The sequence below is a fragment of the Falco punctatus genome, assembly GCF_963210335.1.
Source record: "Falco punctatus genome assembly, chromosome: 10".
Classification (NCBI taxonomy): Eukaryota; Metazoa; Chordata; class Aves; order Falconiformes; family Falconidae; genus Falco; species Falco punctatus.
This window is the reverse complement of record NC_137590.1, coordinates 17,451,882-17,472,183: the sequence shown is the minus strand read 5'-3', so window position 1 is coordinate 17,472,183 and position 20,302 is coordinate 17,451,882. Positions and strand designations below refer to the sequence as shown.

Here is a 20,302-nt window from a genome sequence, read left to right as displayed (position 1 = left end):
GGGGCGGAGGGAAGACGTGCCCGTAAGGGTGCGGTGCGGTCTCTAGGCGGCTGGGTGCGTGAGGGGGCGGCGGAGCATGCCTAGGCCTCGTGGGCCGGCTCTGCCTCGGTGCGGGGCAGCTAGCGGGGCTCGGGGAGCCTTTAGGGCCTAAGCTCTGGCCTGTCCTCGGGGTCCGTTCCGAGGCGGGGAGCAGGCTGGCTGTAGCTGCCTGCTGGCGGGCTCTTCCCGAGTGCCTACGAACCTTCCTCTCTCCTCCCGTGTTTCAGACAGGGCCATGGCAGAGGCTGACGGCCCTACGCAGCTGCTGGAGGTGTGCAGGCAGAGGCTTTCCCGGTTCCTCCACGATGCTGAGCACAGGCACTTGGCCTGGCTGCGGGAGGCGGAGGAGCAGGGCGTGAGGATGCTGGAGAGGTAGGGGCTGCCCCCGAGGGGACCTCTCCGTTCCCCGGAGAGCTGGCTGGCCTCAAAGCACTTCTAGCCCCTGTAAGCGAAGGGCACGTCTGGAGTTTCACAGCTGAGTAGCTGTGGGTTCAGCAGCTCGGTTTTGGCCTTGGTGCCAGGTGGCTGGTACATCCCACTCCCATGTTTCCTACCTAGCACTCATCCCCGGTTTTGTGGGTAGTAGTGTTTTAGGCAGTGGGGTACAGCAATCTGTCTTATGTGTTTGTCTGCCTAACAGCAGCTTTGGGGCTGAACCTGTATTAATGCCTAAAACACCATCACAGAGGAGGCGTCTCAAGAAAAGGCAGTCTTCCTGCCTGAAAGATGAAAATAAGGAGCCAAACAGGAGGAGGTAGGTGAGTCGGTTTGTTCTGGCTCTGTTGCGTGTCCTTTAAGAGGGAAACAAAATAGTAATTTTTTCCACATACACAGGAACATGAAATAGTTACTTTATTCCCTGAGTTAGCAAATACATTTAAATACATGTCAAGATTAATCAGCATTTTGATTCTTGTGAAATTTTGGGATAGAGTTAGCTGGTTTCCTTTGCTTCCGTGTATGTTTGGTTTGGTTTTTTTCCCATCAGAAACAAAGAGTACTATATATTCTGTTTTCTTGTCTGTTTGGATTTTGATTTGGTTTTGTTTCAGCACAATTTTTGGCTTGAGGTTGCTACTGGTGATTCCTCCCTAAACCTTTGTGCTGGTGCCCAAGAGAACCTGAGAATGGAGTTTACTACAAGTGATGCATGTTCATGGTCACTGTTTCAACCAACAGGCAGAAAGGCTCAAAGGGATTAGTGGAGAAATTGAAGTGAAAATTCCAAGCAATTTGCTTAGAACCAACTGCACTTGTGGCTTTTAAAACTAGTTGTGGGTAGACAACAGTTGCCTGCAAAACATGCCAAGGCAGGATGGTGTAGAGCACGATTAAATTGCATGTGTAGTCAGGGATGGCTGTGATGCTAATTAACTTTCTTAATGCCAGTGCTTCATAGTAGCTGACTGTGTATCTGCTCTCATCCTGTTGTCAACAGCAAGACAGTTAAAGTAACCTTCCCTTCAGAGGAGCATTTGTGGTGAGCTGAGGGCTGGCATGCTGACAGTTTCTGTAGCGTGACCCAAACCTCATCACTGGGTATGTGGTAGTAAACTATGTATTAAGGCACTTTAGTTTTGATAACCGTAGTGAAAAACCCCACAGAAGTTGGACAGGAAGAGTTAGAACTAAAAGACTGTCAGAAACCAGACATGGAGGATGGAGAGAACAGCAAGAATAGTAAGGAAGCGTGGGAAGCTTATGCATGTGTGTGGTGAAGGAGAGCAGGAGAAGAAAATGTTGCAGATCTAAACAAGGAGAGCTCTTAAGACATACTGTTTTCAGGTAGCAGCTGGATTGCTTCCCTGAAGAAGATAAGTCTTGCGTGTATTTTTCCTCATTTAAACTTGGTTTTGGAAAAGATGCTGATGCGACAAAATGCCTGGGTGGGTGGTCATTTGTCAACGGGAAGTTCATGCTGTGATTCAGCATGTTGTGCTCCATCCTGCAAGGTCAGGCCATTGTTGTTTTTCTCTGTATGTATTTTAAAACTGATTTCTTAGTGTATTGTTAGTTACACATTTCCTGCTTGGTCTTTTTTGCTAATTCTAGCAAAAAGTCCCTCTTCTTGCTAGAAGTCAGAGTGAGGAATTAAAGAGAACAAGGTTGACAGGAGGGCAGAGGGTATCAACTTGAATACTGGCAGTAGGACAAGTAACTGCTTACTGGTGGTTGTGCACCAGGCGCTGTAAAACTTTGTTCTTACACCGCAGCGGGTTTTCACAGCTGTCTTTTCTAGCTCTCATGTGCTTCCACATTAGCTCTCCATTTTGTCCTTGTCTCCAATCTCCGCCCTTTACCTGGCTACCTCTGGATCACTTTGGCATCAGAAGCTACCTTTCTCTGGGCAAGCAAAGTCCTTGAGTTTTGGATTTGTCTACCTGAACTCCTTGACTTGCTGGTGAAGCATTGGCAGTTACCTAATGCAGCACAAAAGATTCACTGCCAGAGTTCCCCAAGCCTCTGGGTAGTTGGTCAGTTTAACTGAAGTAATAGAGCTAGAGGCAGTTACTGTGCCTGATTATTTTTCTCTTAAGTTGTTCAAAGAATTAATTACTCCTAACTGTATAGGTATCTTTTTTGCTGCCTTCCTCAGGATAACACTGAGGTCTTACATGTGTGGCAGCATTGCTGTTTCCCAGCCATGTTCAAAAACTGTTTAGAGCCATTTTCTTAGCACTTGGGTCCCTGCTTTCCTAGTGTTTGTGATGTGCTTTATTCTGAGCAGCCTGCCAGAGAGCCTTCTGCTTCTAGTTGGGATCTTGTAGATCTTTACAGGGGAGACTTCCACACTGACTTGATTGTGGGAGACTGCAATATCTTTGATCCAAAATCCCTCCCTGTGTGGATGCCTATACTGTGCTGAAGGCAGAGTCAAGTTGGTTGTACCAGTGTGACTTTACTGGCCCCTGGTGCCAGCTCTGCCCAGGGCTGTGGGTTACTATCCGCAAAGAGCAACCAGTGTCCCAGTACCTCAGCTGCTGCTGTTTGTGTCCATGCAATACAACTTTTATTTGTGAGTCAGTGCCAGGCTGATAGCTGGGGTGGTTGCAGTGAGCGTATGTGTCCTGCATTCCTGCCTATGGTATAGAGAGTAACGTTCAGCACAAAACATGTTGCGGGTTTCTGCACGCCGAAGCTTTGTGTGCGCCCTCCCGTTTCTAGCCAACTAACTCTGACAGAGCACATCTGTGAGCTCTCAAGGTTCAGCTCCTGCATTTCACCAGTGCTAAAGGATGGGTTGCCAAGGGGAATGGTGGAGGGAGGAAGCCTACAGGTTCACTTCCAAACTTGTCTGCTGGTTTTTTTTTCCCCCTCTAAAAATCATTTGGGAGTGGGAGACTTCTTCATTGCTTCATTTCAGATTATTTTTATTTAAGGCTGTCCAGAAGGAGAAGCAGCATCAAGCCAGCATCTTCCAAGCCAAGTTCCCAAAGGCGCTGCAGCAAATACCAACCCCAGAACCCTGACTGTCAGGGGGAAGAGGTGCCCGTGCCTGGCTGTGCAGTGACGTCCCAGGCGAGTGAGGCTGTTACAAGCCAGCAGTTGCCCAAGGGGGATGCAGACACTGAGCTGCACAGTCTGTGTTCTGTCATCCCTGCTGACACGGTAGCAGGGAAGGGAGCCCCTGAAAGAAGTGCAAGTACCTCCACTCCCAAGGCTGCTAGAAATGGAGATCCTGCCATGCCTCAAGAAGGAGATGGATCTCCTCAAGGCCTCGAAAAGGTGCTTTTCCAGGGCTCCGACAGCAGAATAACTACAGTGATGTCCAAAACACGCCGCTGTTCTGCACGCCGAAGCTTTGTGTGCGGCCCCCACAAGAGCCATAGGGCCTCCTTGGCAGAAAAATATTCACTGGCCAGCAAAAGAGAGAGCATGATCCGTCGGTCTATCAGCAGGGCCATTTCAAAGAAGGCAGCAGCGCGGGAATCATCCTCTGTCTCCAGCAGAGTGAGCTGTAAGTTTCTTTCAGTTGTCAAGTGCATTTCTTTGGCTCAGTCAGCTTCTGTGCTTTGGTGCATGGAGTAAGCAGCTGTAGAGCTGCTCATCCATATTGACTGTCTTTGGCTCCTCTTAGCCTCCTCATTTGTAGACCTTGTGGCTTCCACTGATTTGGGGTGCAGTCTTCAGGTTCTCATCTGCTGTCAGACCAAGTCTCGGGCTGTGTTTTTCTGCAGCAGGTGAAGGAAGTGCCTGCTGGAGTATAGGCGAAGGGTTTGGAGGTTGGGTTACTTAGGTTGTGGGAGGGGAAAAAAACCCAACCAAACAAACAAAAAAAAAAACCAAAAAAACCCAGCAAAAGGGGAATGTGGTCTGGCTGGTTCTAGCCACATGTGTGGTTTGGCCCAACAGAAGAGACTATTTCGTTCCCTGGGGAGGAGCTTTAATTTGTGTGTCTTCTGCCAGCTCTCTGAAAAATGTATAGGAGCTGAATGTCTCCACCCCTGAAATTTGGCTGAAATTGGCAGAGGAACTTAAATGCTTTTTGGGTGAAGATAGAGAACCAAATAGCATAGTCATCAGAGGAAACAGTTCCAAAATCCAGGCTATTCCTGGTAGCACTAAACTCCTGAATCCTCTATTCCCACTATTCCTGGGAAGGTTTTGTTTTTTGGACTTTCTAAAATCATAGCTTCTGAAGACAGATTGGCTTCTAATAAAGCACTGAGGCCTTTGGTATCTGGTTTTGTCAGCTTTGAGTCATGCTGTATCTAGGCATTCATTATAACACTTTCAGCTAAGTGGTGTTAGGGGGGGAATGAAATCAGCCTAAATCCACCAAATCTCTGCATAAAACTGTGTAAGGAGGCAGGAGCTGAAGTCAATTGACTGGGAAATGCTGTCTCTGACACAGCAAGAGCATGTTTGTGCGGCTGGAGCAGTCTGCAGGCAGAAGAGCTGCTGCTTCAGTTCTCTGCCTTCCCAGCCTACACCAGTTTGTCAGTGACACTTGAAGGAGGTGGTAGTTCTGGTGTGGAAAGCTGAGATGAGCAATCAGCGTGTTCCCTGGGAGGAAAGCCTGTACAGAGACCCGAGCTCTACCACGCATGCACTGCTGCTGTTGGGAAGCATCAGAATTAAATCCCCAAACTAGTTTATGTTTTTGTCCTCCAGGTCAAAGCTCCTTGGAAGTTTTTGTGGAAGATGATGGGACTAGCAGCATGAGGTGAGGCTACCACATAAAGCAGGCAGAAAGAAACCACAGAAAACCCTGCAAGGAAGCTATATGTGTTCCTTTTATATTAAATATGTAGGGCTGGTTTTGTAATGGACTGTTCAGGTGATGTTGTCACCTGGGGCTGGTTGGTATCTCAAAGCTTGCTGTTTAGGCACAGCCCTTTTCAAAAGTCTGTTCAGAGCACGGTGAGGTTAAGCACTGCATTAGGGTGAGGCTGCCAGCAGTTGCTCTCCCTGGTGTTGGCTGGCATCATGTGAATAATGTTCTGGGATTCCTGGCTGTAACCAGCCTCGAGTGCCTGGTGGTGCTGGAGGTCAGTCAGCTGTGGTCTGGCTTGAAAGGTGGGCAGGTACGACTCCACTGAAGGCTCACCAAGTTTTCTTTTTACCTGCTACATGGAAGTTCTGTGGAAGGGAACAAGGCTTTTCAGGATGTTCAGTAATGCGGTGGTACGGTCTGTCAGAAGAATTTACCTCTCCACCTCTGTGTGGCCTGGCTGAAACAGGCTTGTGTGGATGTGCTTTCCTTGGGGTTACACATGCTGGCTCCATCGTACTTTTATCACCTGTAACTCACCCTTCAGAGCTGAAATAATTAAAATTGCTCTTCCTTTACAGACCTGGGCTGGAACTGAATCCCCCAAGTGAAAAGGTAAGTTTTAAGGAGCAACCTACAAACTATCTGTCTAGACATCTTCTCGCCTGAGTCGATACCTTTTGCTGAGCATTGTCACTGGAAGCAGGGGATGTGGCCAGGGATTGCTCTGTCGTGTCCCTTCACACCCAGCGAAGGCACTGCTGAGTTGGACAGTGCTGCCCTTCTAATGCTTAGGCAGCTAGATAAGCCGGCTGGCACTCTGGCTTCTGGTGGGCAGAGACATTTTGTGCCTTGATAAGGCCTTTTCAAGATGGAGCTTTCAGAGGTGCTTGGCCAGGTTCCCAGGAGTCAGCAAGCTTTTGCCTGTCAGCTGGGCATAGTAATAGACTGTGTGTATTCTTAGCCTGTCCCTGTTGCACGGCTGGTTTGAGCTACAAAAATCAGGAGGGTAGTTCAAGTTAATGTGCTTTCCTTGGCCACTGAGGCCATGTATGCAGCAAGCTAGTGTAAGCCTGCAGTGGTAGCAGGACAAAGAAACCCATCCCCTCCTTTGAGCTGGCAAAAACATCCTGTGAATATACCGTAAAGGTACTTAAAGTGCCTAATGATGTTGTAACCTGAAACATTTCACAGGGACTTGTATTTCACTGCTGGAATATCTGTAGTTTGAAAATTGGGGTCTTCAAGGTATGTAACAGCTGCCTGTCATGCTTAAGGTGCTTTGACTTTGGAGTCCAGGTTCAGTAAGGCACCTGCTCTGGTTAAGAAATGCTGGGCACCTGTCCTTCCTGCAGTGGCTGGTGTTTTGTGAGCAGACCCCCTGTTACTGAAACGAGCCAGTCAGCATGCATGCAGCAGCGCTGTAGCTCAGAGAAGCGGGCCCTAGCCTAGCAGCGGGATTGCAGTTGGAAGTGACTGGCTTTTTCAGGGCAGCAGGTCTGTGGTAGCCTTGTTCTTTGGAGCAACCGTGCTAAGAGAATGCTTGTTTCCTTTTCTTGCAGATTCCTGAAGTCATCCTCATTTCATGTGAAAGTATACAAGCTGCCAGCCCTTCTGCACAGCACTTACCTCCTCCTGAGCAGCAGGCAGGGAACAACGAAGGTAACTTTGAGCTTTCTTGCTTTTCTTGCATGAAGCCCCAAAGAGACACAGACCAGGGAGTCAACATGAGGGCTTGTAGAAAATCTGGGACTCGTGCTGAAACAAAACCACCTCTGACCAGTTAAGGTAAACTTTTGATCTCCTGAAGAGGTGAAACGTGCAATTAGATAAGTAAGGACATCTTGTAAATGTGTCCAAGCCTTGAGACAAATGCTGTCCTGCCCAACTTCAGTCTGCACGAGTAAGTGAGAACACTTGGAAAGGAGATTGCTCTTAGATGTGGAATCTTCCACATAGGGTAATGTTCTGTTAAAGCACCTTGACATCCATTTCCTCTGGGTTTATATTATGTGAGGATTTATAGGTCCCGTTTGTTTACTGTGCCTCAAAGCAAGGTGAGGGAGAGATTCAGGCTTTTTATTTATCCCCTGTGGGAACTATAGGATCTGATAAGCAGCTGTAGCTGCAGTGGAGGGAAGAGTAGCTGGAGGCCTTTTGCTGAGACACGTTGTGCATGTTCAAAAGGGTTTGTACAGCATGTGTACTACAGCATGCTTCACAGTGTATGTATGCAGCACTGGTGTTCCAGGTAGCCATTCAGGCTGCTGGTTTCTCGGTTTGGTTACATGGCATGGGGCTCTGAGCACATGAGAGTTGGAGACAAGAACCAGAGCACTTCAGGATGCCTTGTGTGTGGTGCTAACTACAGCTTTCTTCACAGGAAGCTGTGTAAATCCAAACAGTGAACCCCAGAACAAGAACCAGGAACAGCCCCACTGTGCCAAGTCCCAGGAGAATCCCTCCCGCATCTGGTATGAGACATTTGCAAGGAGGAGGAATGAGCCAGTGGTCTGGAAGGACTCAGGCCTGGCTTTTTAAGTAATTTGTTTTAAAAAGCTTTGAGTGTTTGTTTCCCTACTTTTCCCCCCCACTTCCGATGTAGTTTTGAAATTTTCTTTGGCCAGGTCTTGTCTTGTGGAAGTTACTTGTGACTTCTTGAGCCTTGTTTGGGTCTGGGACCTAGGTCTGGCTTGGGAAGCAGACGCATGAGTTGATGCACAAACCAGCAAAAGTGCTTAAGATAGCACAGTTAATTTACAGCATAGATGTGACCCTGAGTGGTTCATAAAGGGGTGGTCTGGGAGTAATTTCAGAAGGCAACACGAATAGGTGACTGACCTGTTTATTTTTATCTTGTGCAAATGTCTGGAATACCTGACTGACTTCTTCACTCCTTGTATTACTGGTGTCTCACATGAGACCTCAGCTGATTTTTGCTTTGCCTTCAGTCTCCTGCCCTGGTTTTGCTGGGGTGAATTTGCTGTGGGTAGTGGATGGGAAGGGAGGCAATGGTAACCTCTGTTCTCATGTGGATGCCTAGCACTGTGTGATGGGTCAGAATATGCAGCCTTCCTCAGGGCTGCTGCTGGATTGGGCCCCAACTGTGCAGTGAAGATGTTTTCCCTGGAATTAGGGGAAGCAAGTGAAGTAATTTCTGACACAGGTAAACCTGTGAGCATCCAAAGTTATTTATAAGGCACATGAAACCCTGGCAGTGAGTTGAACTGGGCTGGCTAGTTGCAAACACCAGGGTTATGTCTATCTTGTGCTGCTAATACCTGATAGACCAAAGACCTCTCGCCTGCTGAGGCTCTGGGTGGAGCATGAGAGTGAGCGTGATGTTGTACATTACTGCTCTGGAGCCTGGGTGTTCCCCTACTGAGCTGTTGCGTGCCTTTTCTGCCCTCCTTCACAATGGGATGGTGCGTGGGCCATGGGGCTCACTGAGTTGGTAGGAGGCCCATGTCCTCTAGCAGGGGTGAGTTGGCAGAGGGGAGTGTGTGATAGCAAGTAAATACTTTTGGAAAGATCGGGGAGCACAGTGGCCACCTAACGTGCCTCTTGCTAGTGCCATCAGGACAAGAAGCTGTAAACGAGCAGTGGATGTTACACGGAATGGGCAGCAGCCAGGGGGTCATACCCTTCCTCCTTCGGGTGACAAGCAGAATTCAGCAGACCAAACTTCTTCCTCTCCAGCTAGCAAGGTGAGTGGGTGCCATGGTCCTTTGCCTCCCTTTCCCTGGCAGGTACTGACTTCCCGACATCTTTTCCTCTTAGATGGTTAGACCATTGAAAAACTTCCTGCAGGCTGTGCAGCGAAACCAGCTGCTTGTGAGCCCAGGGCCCACAGGACGTGGGGGTGTCATAAAGAACTTCATCAAACGCAATACTCCCACCCGGCTTGATCTTAAGGTGTGTCAGAGTCCCACATTCCCTCGCAGGGCTGGAGGAGGGGGTCAAGGTTGGAGGAGTGTCAGGAGGGACTGTTTGCTTAGAAAAGCATAAGCATATTCCTAGTTCTGTCTGATACTGTGGATTAGTGCAGGTCCTCGTAGCAAACTGGCCTCACAGTTCTACTTCATCCTCACCGGTGAAGAAAAACTGGTCAGTGTTGCCTTACATAGTTTGTCCACACACACTGTTGTTGGCCTGGAGTCTTTAGCACCCATCCTCAAACCTTCCTCATGAGCAGAGAAATCTCAGCTGCTCTAATTGTAGTCAGCAGCAACATTTTTATATTCTGGGACTGTTGAACCATAGGAGAGTGGGAAGATTTTTCTTTGCAGTGGGAATCTGCCCTTGTGTCTTGCATAACTGGCTGCTGTGGGGCTGAAGGACAGACAGTGTGGGGTCAGGCAATGGTTTCTCTACCACATACTGGTGAGGAGCTGCAGCTAAGAATGGGGTGTGCATGCTGTGAAGGGGAGTTCTAGTGTTGCTTCCAAAGCCTTGATCTACTTTTTTTGTCTCTTCTCTACAGGGAGACTTTGTCGTAAGTAATGACACCCTTAACTGTGGGGGCTGGAAGATTGTAACAGCTGTGCTTCTTGCCTCACGGGCACTGACAGCTTTCCCCTCACACTGGCATCCATGCAGCTCCCTGTCCAAATAAGTCAACTGGCCACACCAGTGGTGAGGTGGCAGGATCTTTTTTCAGGTGTGTTCTGCTGGGGCTGGGAGCTGCTAAGAAACCTTTTGGCCTCTAAGCGAGGCCGCTTGCACTGTGCTCCTTCTTCCCCATCCTCCCAGCTGCTGGTGTAGAATACTGTCCCGGGCGAGAAGCATTTGCTGCTACAGGTGGTCACCTACAGCAGGAGTGTGCTGTTCCTTGCCTAAACATATTCTCTACAGCTGAAGGACTGAGGTGTTTCCCTCCTATACCTGACTCTTCTGTTCTTATTAGTTGAATAAGCACTGATGCCAAACCTGTTTCCTCCCTACTGTTCACTTCCCATCCTGGTGTGTGGGTGAATATGACTCTGACAGTGACTTCTTTGTTTAGCAGGCTGCCTAGCCTCTAGCTGCCTGTGTGCAAGCAGCCTGAGGGTAGAAACAGGCCCCAGCAATTGGTACAGCCTGAACTCATGTCCCTTCAGGAGAGGGAGCGGCAGAGACTGGAAAGCCTCAGGAAGAAGCAGGAGGCTGAGGAACAGAGGAAAAAGAAAGTGGAGGAGGAAAAGAGGCGGCGGCAGGCAGAAATGAAACAGTGAGTTGGGTCCCTTACCCCCTGCTCCTTCCCTGGTTCAGCACAGATTTGCCTTTGAGGCCTTTCCTGCCCGGCAGACAGCACTGCTGTACCACGCTTTGTGCCTCCTGTTTGGAAGGAGCATTTAGCAAGTGGTGCAGCCTGGGCACCCTGAGCCCTTCTGTTCATGGCTCGTGGCAGTAAGAAGAACTGTGTTGATGCAAAGCACCTGATAATATCTAAACTTCATCCAGAAGTGAGCCAAGACTCAGCACAGCTGAAGCAAGTCAAGCAAAATAACTGTTTCCCCCAGTACTGTGGCAAGTCCCTGTTCCCCCAGCATGCTCTCTGCTAGAGCAGGCAAAGCTAACAAGCCCCTCTTGCACACATGCTGCCCAGGAAGAGGGAAGAGCGTCTGAGGAAGGCACTGCAGGCTCGGGAGCGGGTGGAACAAATGGAAGAGGAGAAGAAAAAGCGAATGGAGCAGAAGATTTTACAGAATGATGAGAAGGTAAGAAGGCTAACCAAGCTTTGGACCATGCAGTATAGTGACATTACCTCGGTGAGCTGTGAGACCAAGAGGGTGTAGACACGCTGCGGGTATGATACATGCAAGCCCTGGGTTGCTGCTGATGGTGACTAATCAGGTGGTGGGTAAGTCTGCATCAGAGACACTGAAATCCTCTGTCTAACATGAGGAGGCTTTTGTTCTCTGTACCTCTGCAGTGGTGCTAAACATTCCTGTTCTTACATGCAGTGTTTATGGTGTTCTGTGTTCAAGGAATGTGTCAGCATCCCTCAACTGTCCCATGAACAGGCCCTGCCAATGAGACAGCCTTACTCAGCTCACAGCGCACTGAGAGAGCTGTTCACAAAAAATTACAGACAGTGAAGGTGTGGTACTTGCAAGGGGTTGCAAAGATGTGGTGGGAAAGAATAGCTACCAAGCCTGCAAGGGATGCTCATGGCTAGTAGACTTGGCTGTGTGTGTATTTGTATCATGTTTTTTTAAAGCAGTGTCTGGCCCCTGTTTGGGGGTGGGCAGATGAAGAGCATGCTAGGAAGGACTGCTCATTGCTGTGTGTGGATGGTGTTGCTGCTTTTGTGCAATCGCATGGGTTCTGCAGGGTTGAGGAGGCTGTGCCCTAGCAGCCTTTGGGAGAAGGAGGTTGCTCATTTTGGGGACTAAATGTGGACCAAAGTAACATTTGGAAAGTGTCGGCCTTAGCAGAAAACAAAGGAATCATGCTCCTTTCAGCCTTTCCCAAAGACTGAGCAGCCAAAAATACTCCCAGTCTTGACTAGTCTGCTGCTGTGGACATACTAGTGCTTTTGCTGCAACAGAGCTCAAGTGATGGAACTGTGTTGCTGGGGCTCAGTCAGCTCTCGCATCCCCAGTTCATTCTGCAGTTCAGTTAGGCAGCAGCAGCACTGCAGGAGAAGTAGCAACCAGGTGCTAGAACCCCTTGTTCTGCAGAGAATCACAAGATGGGGACATGTATTTTGGGGTTGTGTAATGGTCTCTGTGCTCCCCTCCCCTGTCACCCCAAGCAATGGGTGTCTCTTTGCGTGGCCTGTGGTAAGTGGTAGACTTGCTGCAGGAGTTTGGCACTAAATCCAATGCATGTGTGCCACTTGCTGGGCGTTGGGTTCTCTGTCTCATCAGGACCTGGGATATCACAGCCTTCAGCCTTCAGAAGCAGTCCTCGTCCTCCATTTGGGCAAGGCTGTGCAGTGTGTCCTCGGGGGCGGTGGAGCAGACGTGTGTGTCTTTCTCAGGTGCACCTCTCACAAGTGCGAGAAGAGAAAGTGGCAGAGGAGCGGAGCAAGAAAAAGCTGTCCAAGAAGTGTGGGGAAGCTGATGCACGGAAGCAGAAATGGCTGAGGATGGTAAGCTCAACTCCAAGTCCCTCCTGCGTGTAGAAAAGGGAGTAGCAGGAAACTCGTGCGCTGTTCTGACTGGTGGGACAGGGAAGGGTTACTGCCTCTCCTGCTGCAGGGATTTTAGTGTCCATGCTGCAAGATTTCTGTCTAGACAGTTGATGTTGGGTTTAAACACAAGGATACTTTGGGCCTGTGTGGACAGAAGGGGGAGACCACCGTGGGAAATGAGAATGAGACATAACTGGCATAGGTTGTCTCAAAGCATTTGCTTTCTCCATTTTGACCCACCTGAGCTGGAGGGTTACAAGGGTTTTCTTCTGTCTTCAGGAGGAAGACAAATTTGGGCAGCAAGAAACACTGCAGAAGAGGAGAGAAGATGGAGTGAAAGGAAAAGGAAAGAAAGTTTTGGAACTGAAAAATCTTATAGAGCAGCAACAGGTGGAACAAGTGAAGGAGAGGTATGAGCTTGTTGCTACCCTGGAGGAGGGGATTTGGCAGCAGACACAGTGAAGCAGTAAATATAAATAGTATTGCTGAAATTGGGACTGTCTGGCTGTCCCAAAGGTTTCAGTTGCTGAAGCAAGAGGCTATAAGGATGCCTGAGGGGGTGGGCAGACATGCTTTCCTCTAACTAAATGACAACTTTTTTCCCCAGGGATCACAAACAGCAAGTGAAAGAGAAGGCCCTCCAACTACAGCTGGAGTCATCAGTGCTTACAGAAAAAAACATAAAGGTGGGGAGCTGAAGTGGTCTTGGAACAACTTCTGTTGTAAACTAGTAAGGCATAGGATACACAGACTTGTTTTCCAAGCGCTGTGTTACTGGTTAAGGTTTTAACATTTGCTGTTATGTTATTGAGAGGAACAAATATGATAAAATGGATGACAAGCCAAACATTATTGTAAGGAGTTGGGGTTTGTGTGAGAATAAGCCAACTCTGTTGATAAAGTTGGGGTTGACTGTTTTCTTGGTAACAGGTGAGCCTTCTCAGCCCCATCACAAGATGGGTGACAGCCATAAAATCGCACTTTGAAGAACACCTCCAAATGGCATTCACCGATACTTAAATCAATATGGAAATTAGTAAGAGAGGGGTTTTTAATACTACATTCATTCACTGTATTTGGAGGATATGATCCCCATAACAAACTTCAGGTATCAATGCTTCATGTAGTTTCATTTGCGCTTGAAGAATGTTATTGGGTTAAAGTCAAGGCTGTTTGTCTGAAAATATCACAGCAACATTTTATTTTCACTCTACTTTTAACGTCACTTTCTTCTGCCTCCTTAATTAGTAAAAAATCAAACCCTGAAATGCTGCTACTTTTAAGGATAAATTCCTCCTTCTGTTATTACTCTTGCTGCCCTTACTCACTAGGTCCATGACATTCAAACTCCTGTTTGTGCTATATATTTTTAATGAAGGTTTAAATTCTTCATATGCTGCCAGCAGCTGGGCTGGAGTGAGCCACAGCACAGGTCCTCCAGATAAGAGAGATGTTGAATATAATCCAAAATGCCTGCAGCTCTTGCCTTCCTGTTAGGTCTTCCCTACTGAGTAGAATGGGAGAAGAAACACCTAGAAAAAGTGGTTTGGGTTGAAAAGGAGCCCAAGCAGTGATTTTTTTTTTTTTTTTTTTTTTTTTTTTTTCCTTAGGAGGAAGAGAGGCCAAAAATGTTGCACCCGCTGCCTGCGCAGAAGAGAGCCAAGCCTCCAGAATCCACTGCCATGGCTTGTAATACCTGGCCCAAAGCAGTTAAGGTAAGCATGGGCTCTGGAGACATTGTCGATCTGGCTCTGAGCAAAGACAGGAGCTGCTTTGAGTCCTGGGTTTTTGGTTTGGTTTTTTTTCTGCAGAAGACACAGAGAAACCAAGGGTTTTCTTGCAAGGACCCCAGAAGATATGGCGCAGTTCCAGACACAGTCTGGTTGTTTTGCTTGGGTGAACATGAATGAAGAATGACTTAATTTTTGCATTGTAACAGGAGGAAGATCGACTGCAGAAGCCTCAGCAGCAGCTGGGAGAGGAGAAAAAAATCAAGCAACCAGAAGAATTAACTGCTGCCTGTGGTGCATGGCTGAGAAAAACTGTAAAGGTGAGTCCCGGTTGCAGCCGAGCACTCAAATAACACGAGTCTGTGGTATCTAATTGGCTCCTGTGGTTGGAGCCAGCTTGCAGATTTGTTATCCATCAGTGATGGTGCAGGAAATGCAACAGTCAAGTGCAGGCTGTTGGTGTTTAACAGGCCTCTGTGCAGAGGAGGGGATGTATGTCTGTCTTGGGTGCTTGGTGGAGAGCTCAGCACGGGGAACATGAAGGAAAAAGTGCTTCATCTTGGAAAAGATGTCGGAAATGGCCACAGGATGGCAGCGCACCATGAGGCGTCAGCTTAGCCTGCAGCAACCCTGATTCTGGCTGGCTGTTGGGTCTCCAGGGTCTGTTTGAGTTGGAGCTGCTTAAACCTGGTAACTGCTGGAGGGGTGGAGGTAAAAGCTGCTCAGAGTCGAACAGACTTGAGTACTGCCTCTGCCAGTAAACCCGCTTGTCTCTGGGCTGACTGACTCCTTGACTTCTCCATGCTGTGACTCATGTCAGAGCTCTGGAGGATGAAAACCAGATCTGCTGGGAAACACATGAAAGGGTTCAAGTGGTAGAGCCATGTGTGCAAAAGCCAAGTACTTAGACATACACAGTGTGTTCTTCCAGGGCTTTTATGCAAAAAACAGGAGGGAAAGGGGTTAAAAGGGGTTATCAAGTCACTGAGCACAGTGACAGTTTTTGTATTTGTACAGACATGTGTGTATTTCTGTATTCCTTTAACGCATAGTCCTGCAGAATTAGGGTTGCCTTCCCAGAGGGTCAGCACCTCTAGGTTGTCATGTATGACAAAAGGCCATCCTGTCTCTAGTCATCCCTGTTCCTCACCACAAAGCCAGGAGGTATCGCCGACCTTTGGCTTGCGCTCTTCTGACCTGCAGCTTCAGTGTGAAACGGAGCCCTGGCTTCTTCCTGGCTGGGTACTGGCAGGCTCTTCTGGCAGCTTGGAGCCCAGGGTGGGCAATTGGCTGTTTCAGCCCTGTGTTTGCAGTCCCTGCTGCAGCACACAGTCCTGTGCTACAGCTTGGCTTTCAGCGGTCCATGGCTTCTAAGCAAAGTTCAGTTAAAAGACAATGAGGATTTGAGCATTTCTAGATTTTACTGAAAATCTCAACCCAAGTTATCTGTTGAGTAGGAATATTATAGATCTTCCAGTTAATGTGTAGATCAAAGGCTTCCCATACAGGGGCAGGTACCTTTTCATCTCTCTCCTGTTTTTTGACCTAGGGGTGAAAATGAACATGTGGTGCATCTGCTCTAGGAAGTGAGCCCTTGGCTCTCGTTTCTGGCTGCACTCCCTTTACAGTGAAGTTCCTTGCCCAGCCTGTGGCATTGGGAGCGCACCTCTTAACTTGTGGCTTGTGCTCAGTGTGAGGGGACTGCCGAAATAGCTGGGCAGCATCTCACTGCGGGCTCTGAGCTGGGACCAGAGCACAGCTTGCTCATCTTGCTGGTGTCAGGGCTTTGAGGTGCCTGCAAAGGGTCAGGCTGCATGGGTCGGGTGGTCAGCCTGCCCTGGCTGCTCTCCTGCCCGATTGCAAGGTCTGCTTCCTCTTCTGATCAGTGCTTATCTCTGTGATTTCAGAAACCTATCTCCCCATCCTACTTAAGACCCTTGAAGGGCACAAAGGCATCCAGATCCCCAAAGGTAAACGAAAATAACTATGGGATGGATCTGAACAGTGATGATTCCACAGATGATGAGAATCAACCTCGGAAGCCTGTCCCTGCCTGGGCTGATGGTAGGTGCCAAGTGTGGTTTGGCTTCCTTGAATTCATTCCCTGGGAAGCTGGAGCTTTCCCGATTCGCTTGGTGTGATCTCAGGTTCCCCAAAGCGCAGTCCAGGAAACTTCAGCAGTGCTGGCAGCTGCTGGCTTCAAGCATGAGGGGGACTGGAGCTGCTTTCCTGCAAGTGCTCTTGTGTTGAAGTTAAACCCAAGTCCTTCAATGCATGTGTTTGGATCTGAGGGTGTGAAAAGAGCGGTGAAGGCTCTGCTAGTAATGAGGCAGCCGGCCTCCCTCAGGGGAACCAAGGTGTGGTGGGTGTGGGGTGTGCCTTGTGTGCCGAGTGGCTTGAAACAAGCGCTGCTGGCAACCTGGAGGTGGGTGTGGAGTTCAGAGCTTTGCAGTGAGCAAGTAAACCTGTTATTCACACTTGCTGCACAGGTAGTAGTTTTTCAGGTGTGGAAGAAGAGTCACTGTCCTGCAGGGAAAGGGAACCTTAAGCAGAGTGCTGAAAACTTACTCGAGTCTCTTCCCCGATATGGTTGTTTCCATAGGGTCTCAGCTTAATCAAGCCATTTTACACCAATACTATCACCCGGTGAATGTTGACCAACTCTTTGGTCTAATTCCAAGCCCTAAGCTGGAGGATATTTTTGGCAAGAGCAAACCCAGATACTTCAAGCGCACAAGCTCAGCAGTTTGGCATTCCCCACCTGGGACCAAATCTACCTGTGGCCCATGTTGCAACTTCAAGAGCTGAGAAACTGCAGAGAGACATGTTTTTATAATAATATGGTGTATCTGTTTTCTTAGCATGCAGCGTATTTACAGTGTTAAGCTTTTTTTTAGAAAAATGAAAATATTTAATAAAATCCCTTTGCAATAAAGGCTATCAGTGTTTCTCTCCTCTCTCCCCACGCCCTCTCCCTACCATGGTGGGATGATCCTTCTGGATGGCTGACTTGAGATCGATGGCTGTGGTTTCTGCAAGTGAAAATGCAGATGTTTGAAGATGTGACATTGCACCATTACATATTCCTGCAGATCACTTGCAGAATCTTACACAAGGAAGCTGTGAAATTGCTGTAGGGAAGACTGAATTTTTTAATCAACCTGAGCAGGTAATATTTTCATAACGCATTTTGTATATTTATGTATTTAACAATGCTTCTATCTGCAAGTAGTTTTTCCTTCAAGAATTCTTGTGACCTCTTGTTAGTCTGAGCCAGAATCTTTTTCCTGCAGTTAGAAAAATCTGCTTGAACTGCTAAAGCAATGTCTAAGTATCTTGTTGCTGTTCTTTTCTAATGGAAAAATGAAGCCCGGGGTAAGTTTTTGGTCCTGTTTTTCTAGGAGGCTTTAGCATACAGCCTTGCTTGGGCAGAAGGGAGATGTATTTGGAAGCTGTGGCTAGGAAAGGGTAAGCAGTGCAATGGTTTCTGTAGGAGTGTGCTGGCATTGCCCGCTGCGTGCTCTCCTGCTTGCATGCACCCTCGGGCATGCTCTGTGGCAGCAGGCATCTCCTGGCTCCTGCAGTGCATCCCAAGCCCAGGCTGGTGGTTGCCTGGGGACAGCTGTGGCATGCTGTGGTGGCAGTGGAGGGTCCCGAGGCCCCACAGAGCTGTGTGGGGACAGCTGTGCACCAGTGCTGGGTCTTGGCTGCCCTTACAGGCCCCAGAGTGCTAGCTGGTGTAGCTGGCGGCATTCCAAGAGAGATTTGGCTAGCTAAACCCTGCTGACAGTAGCAATGAGGAAGATGCTTAGATGAAAAGGGAAAGTCCCCGAGTCAGAGCCAAGTCCCACACTTGCCAAAATAACCTTTCCTTCCTCTTTCTTCAGTTGTCCCATCTCAGGCTGCGCTGTCTAGCACAAACGTGAGCATAGTGGAGGGACTCCCCCCTGCCCTGGGTGGTGTGGCGTGTTGCCCTGGGATCCCTCCTGCAGGCTGGGGCTGTTCCCTTTTGCTGTGTGATCAGAGCTGTGACCTGCCTCGAGGAGGAGGAGGGTCCCTAGCCCATGCAGCCCTGCCCAGACCCTGGTACTGGGCTGGCGATCTGCCTCCCCCTTTGGCTGCAGGCTGCCAAGAGCAAACGCAGAGATGTGGCCGTGGGCCTGTTCAGAGCGCTCTAGGCCTGCTTACCTCTGCCAGAGTGGTTTTGGGGAGCTTTATGGGGGAGTTGGAGTGTTTGGAATAGAGGAGTTTGCAGGTGTCATGGTGGAAGTGTCTTGCAGGCTGTTAGAGCTTTTGGTGGGTCTCTAGAGCTCTGGACTCTGCAGAGCCAGTGATAGCAGCTGGGATGAGCTTTGCAGAGGCACGGAGCAGCTCAGCATGTGCCAGCAGAGCTCTGCAGCCACTAAAGGCTGTGTGAAGCTGCTTTTGGCTGCTGGATTGCATCCTTGCTCCTGGGAGTAGTTCTGTTTCTGTTCACCTTGGGCTCCCCCGGCCCCAGCCCCGAGTCCCACTGAATGCTTGTGGGGCTCTCGGTGACTCTTTCCCTTCTGGCTGGTCTCTCTTGGGTCCCCCTGAGCTCTCTGGGCTTATCTCGGTGTCTTTTGGGGTCTCCTGGGTCCCTCCAGGGTTTCAGTGTCCCTTAGGTCTTTCAACCCCTCTCAGTAGTGTTACCCAAAGGAGTAACTCATGAGGTAGAAGATGGATTTGACTTGGTTTTTACTGAAAGAGGCTGAGCCTGCTGGAGGGGAGATGTGCTCGGGCTCAAACGATCACAGCTGTGCCCAGGGCAGAGCTCTTGCTGCCTCCTCATCAATGCACTGAGTTCTGGGGGTGCTGCCAGTGCTCTCCCCAGGGCAGCAGCAATCGAAGGGTCCAGCTGGTCCCGTGGCTTTGGTGGTCCCCTCACTGTGCTCCCACCTCTCTCCTGCTCCCTGCTGCGTCTAGCCAGGCTGCACCCCACTCCTCCCCTTACACAGGATGCTGCAGAGCTGATTTCAGCCTATGTGGCAACACCCTCACTTCATCTTTCTCAGATCTGGGGGGTAGGGGATGGCCTCTGGCCCTCCTGGGTTCCTCCACGCTTTCCTGGGCGCTCTGCACTCCCTTGGCTCAGCTCTCTGGGGCTCCCTTGGATTCACCTGGGCTTTCCTGGTCTCTCTGGGGTGCACCTAGCATCAGTTGAGCTCTTGGGATCTCCCTGGAGGTCTTTTCCCCTGGTTTCTCTGGGCTTTCTTGCACTCTTGTGACCTTTCTCATTAGTGGTTTTCTCGGGTGCTTTCAGGGTGGCCACAGCACCTCTGGGCTTCCTTAATCTCTGCAGACCGGGATGCTCTTGCATTGCTGGTTTCCCCAGGCTCTCCTGGGCACAGGCTGCAGCTGCTCCCTGCCAGCTGGCTTCTGTCCCTCATGGTAATCCTCAAATTACCGTGTTAGACCTCACTAAGGAGGCAGTGATTTCTGGGCCCTGGCAGGGGCTAGGAGCCAGAGGCCAGGCTGCCGTCTGGAGCTGGCTGCCGGAGGATCGAGGTTTGCTGGCACAGGAGGGAGCAGGGGCCATCAGGCACCATCATCCTTTTGGCAATGGGCAGGTTTAGTTTCAGCCCTGCGCCAGTATGTCCAGCCGCAGGCTCGGTGGTGGGATGAGCAGCAGCTTCCAGCAGAGCCCTGCCAGAGCCACTCCCAGAGTGTTTCCAGTCTGGGACAGGGAATTGGCACAAGCTGTGAAGCAATTTTGGAGACTGAAATGAGCTGGGCCAAGAAGCTGGTGGAGGGACCTGGGAGCAGCTGGCACTGTCACCCTGTCACTTCTCCTTCTCTGTGCTCCTGGTGCCTGGGGAAGGGGCTGCTGGTTCTGCTGCTCAGAGGGCTCTGGTGAGGGCTGTGCACAGAGCAGGATCAGGCTCCAGAGACAGAACGTGGTCCCAGGTGTCACCTCAGCAGACACAGGGATCAGGACTGGGGCTGAGCACTAGAACAGCACCACAGGCCAGGGAGGAAAGCTTTGTTCTTACCCACGGTGAGAGCTGTGCTGGTCCCCAGGGTGACCGGGAACTTTAAACAGATTTGTGCTTTGTTAATCCAGCTTTCTGTTTGGCTGCACCATGATGCTCCTGGTGGTGGGAGAGAAACCAGGGCCTGGGCAGCATCCCTGGGGCTGCCTGGGCTGGAGGCTGCTGACAGAGGAGCGAGCAGAAATGT

General features: G+C 49.6%; 1 protein-coding gene across 1 annotated transcript; it reads left to right on the top strand.

The window, feature by feature from the left end:
- Nucleotides 1-60: 60 nt before the first annotated feature.
- LOC308071044 (inner centromere protein-like) lies at nt 61-20,280 on the top strand. The gene is made up of 20 exons (XM_080405906.1): nt 61-411; nt 680-793; nt 3,420-3,997; nt 5,155-5,206; nt 5,836-5,869; nt 6,817-6,916; nt 7,638-7,728; nt 8,826-8,961; nt 9,035-9,169; nt 9,738-9,749; nt 10,279-10,463; nt 10,842-10,953; nt 12,222-12,332; nt 12,654-12,784; nt 12,982-13,060; nt 13,985-14,089; nt 14,314-14,424; nt 14,575-14,695; nt 16,007-16,168; nt 16,707-20,280. The coding sequence occupies exons 1-20, from the start codon at nt 275-277 to the stop codon at nt 16,910-16,912; spliced, it is 2,712 nt and encodes a 903-aa protein (XP_080262032.1). The 5' UTR covers nt 61-274; the 3' UTR covers nt 16,913-20,280.
- Nucleotides 20,281-20,302: the final 22 nt, after the last annotated feature.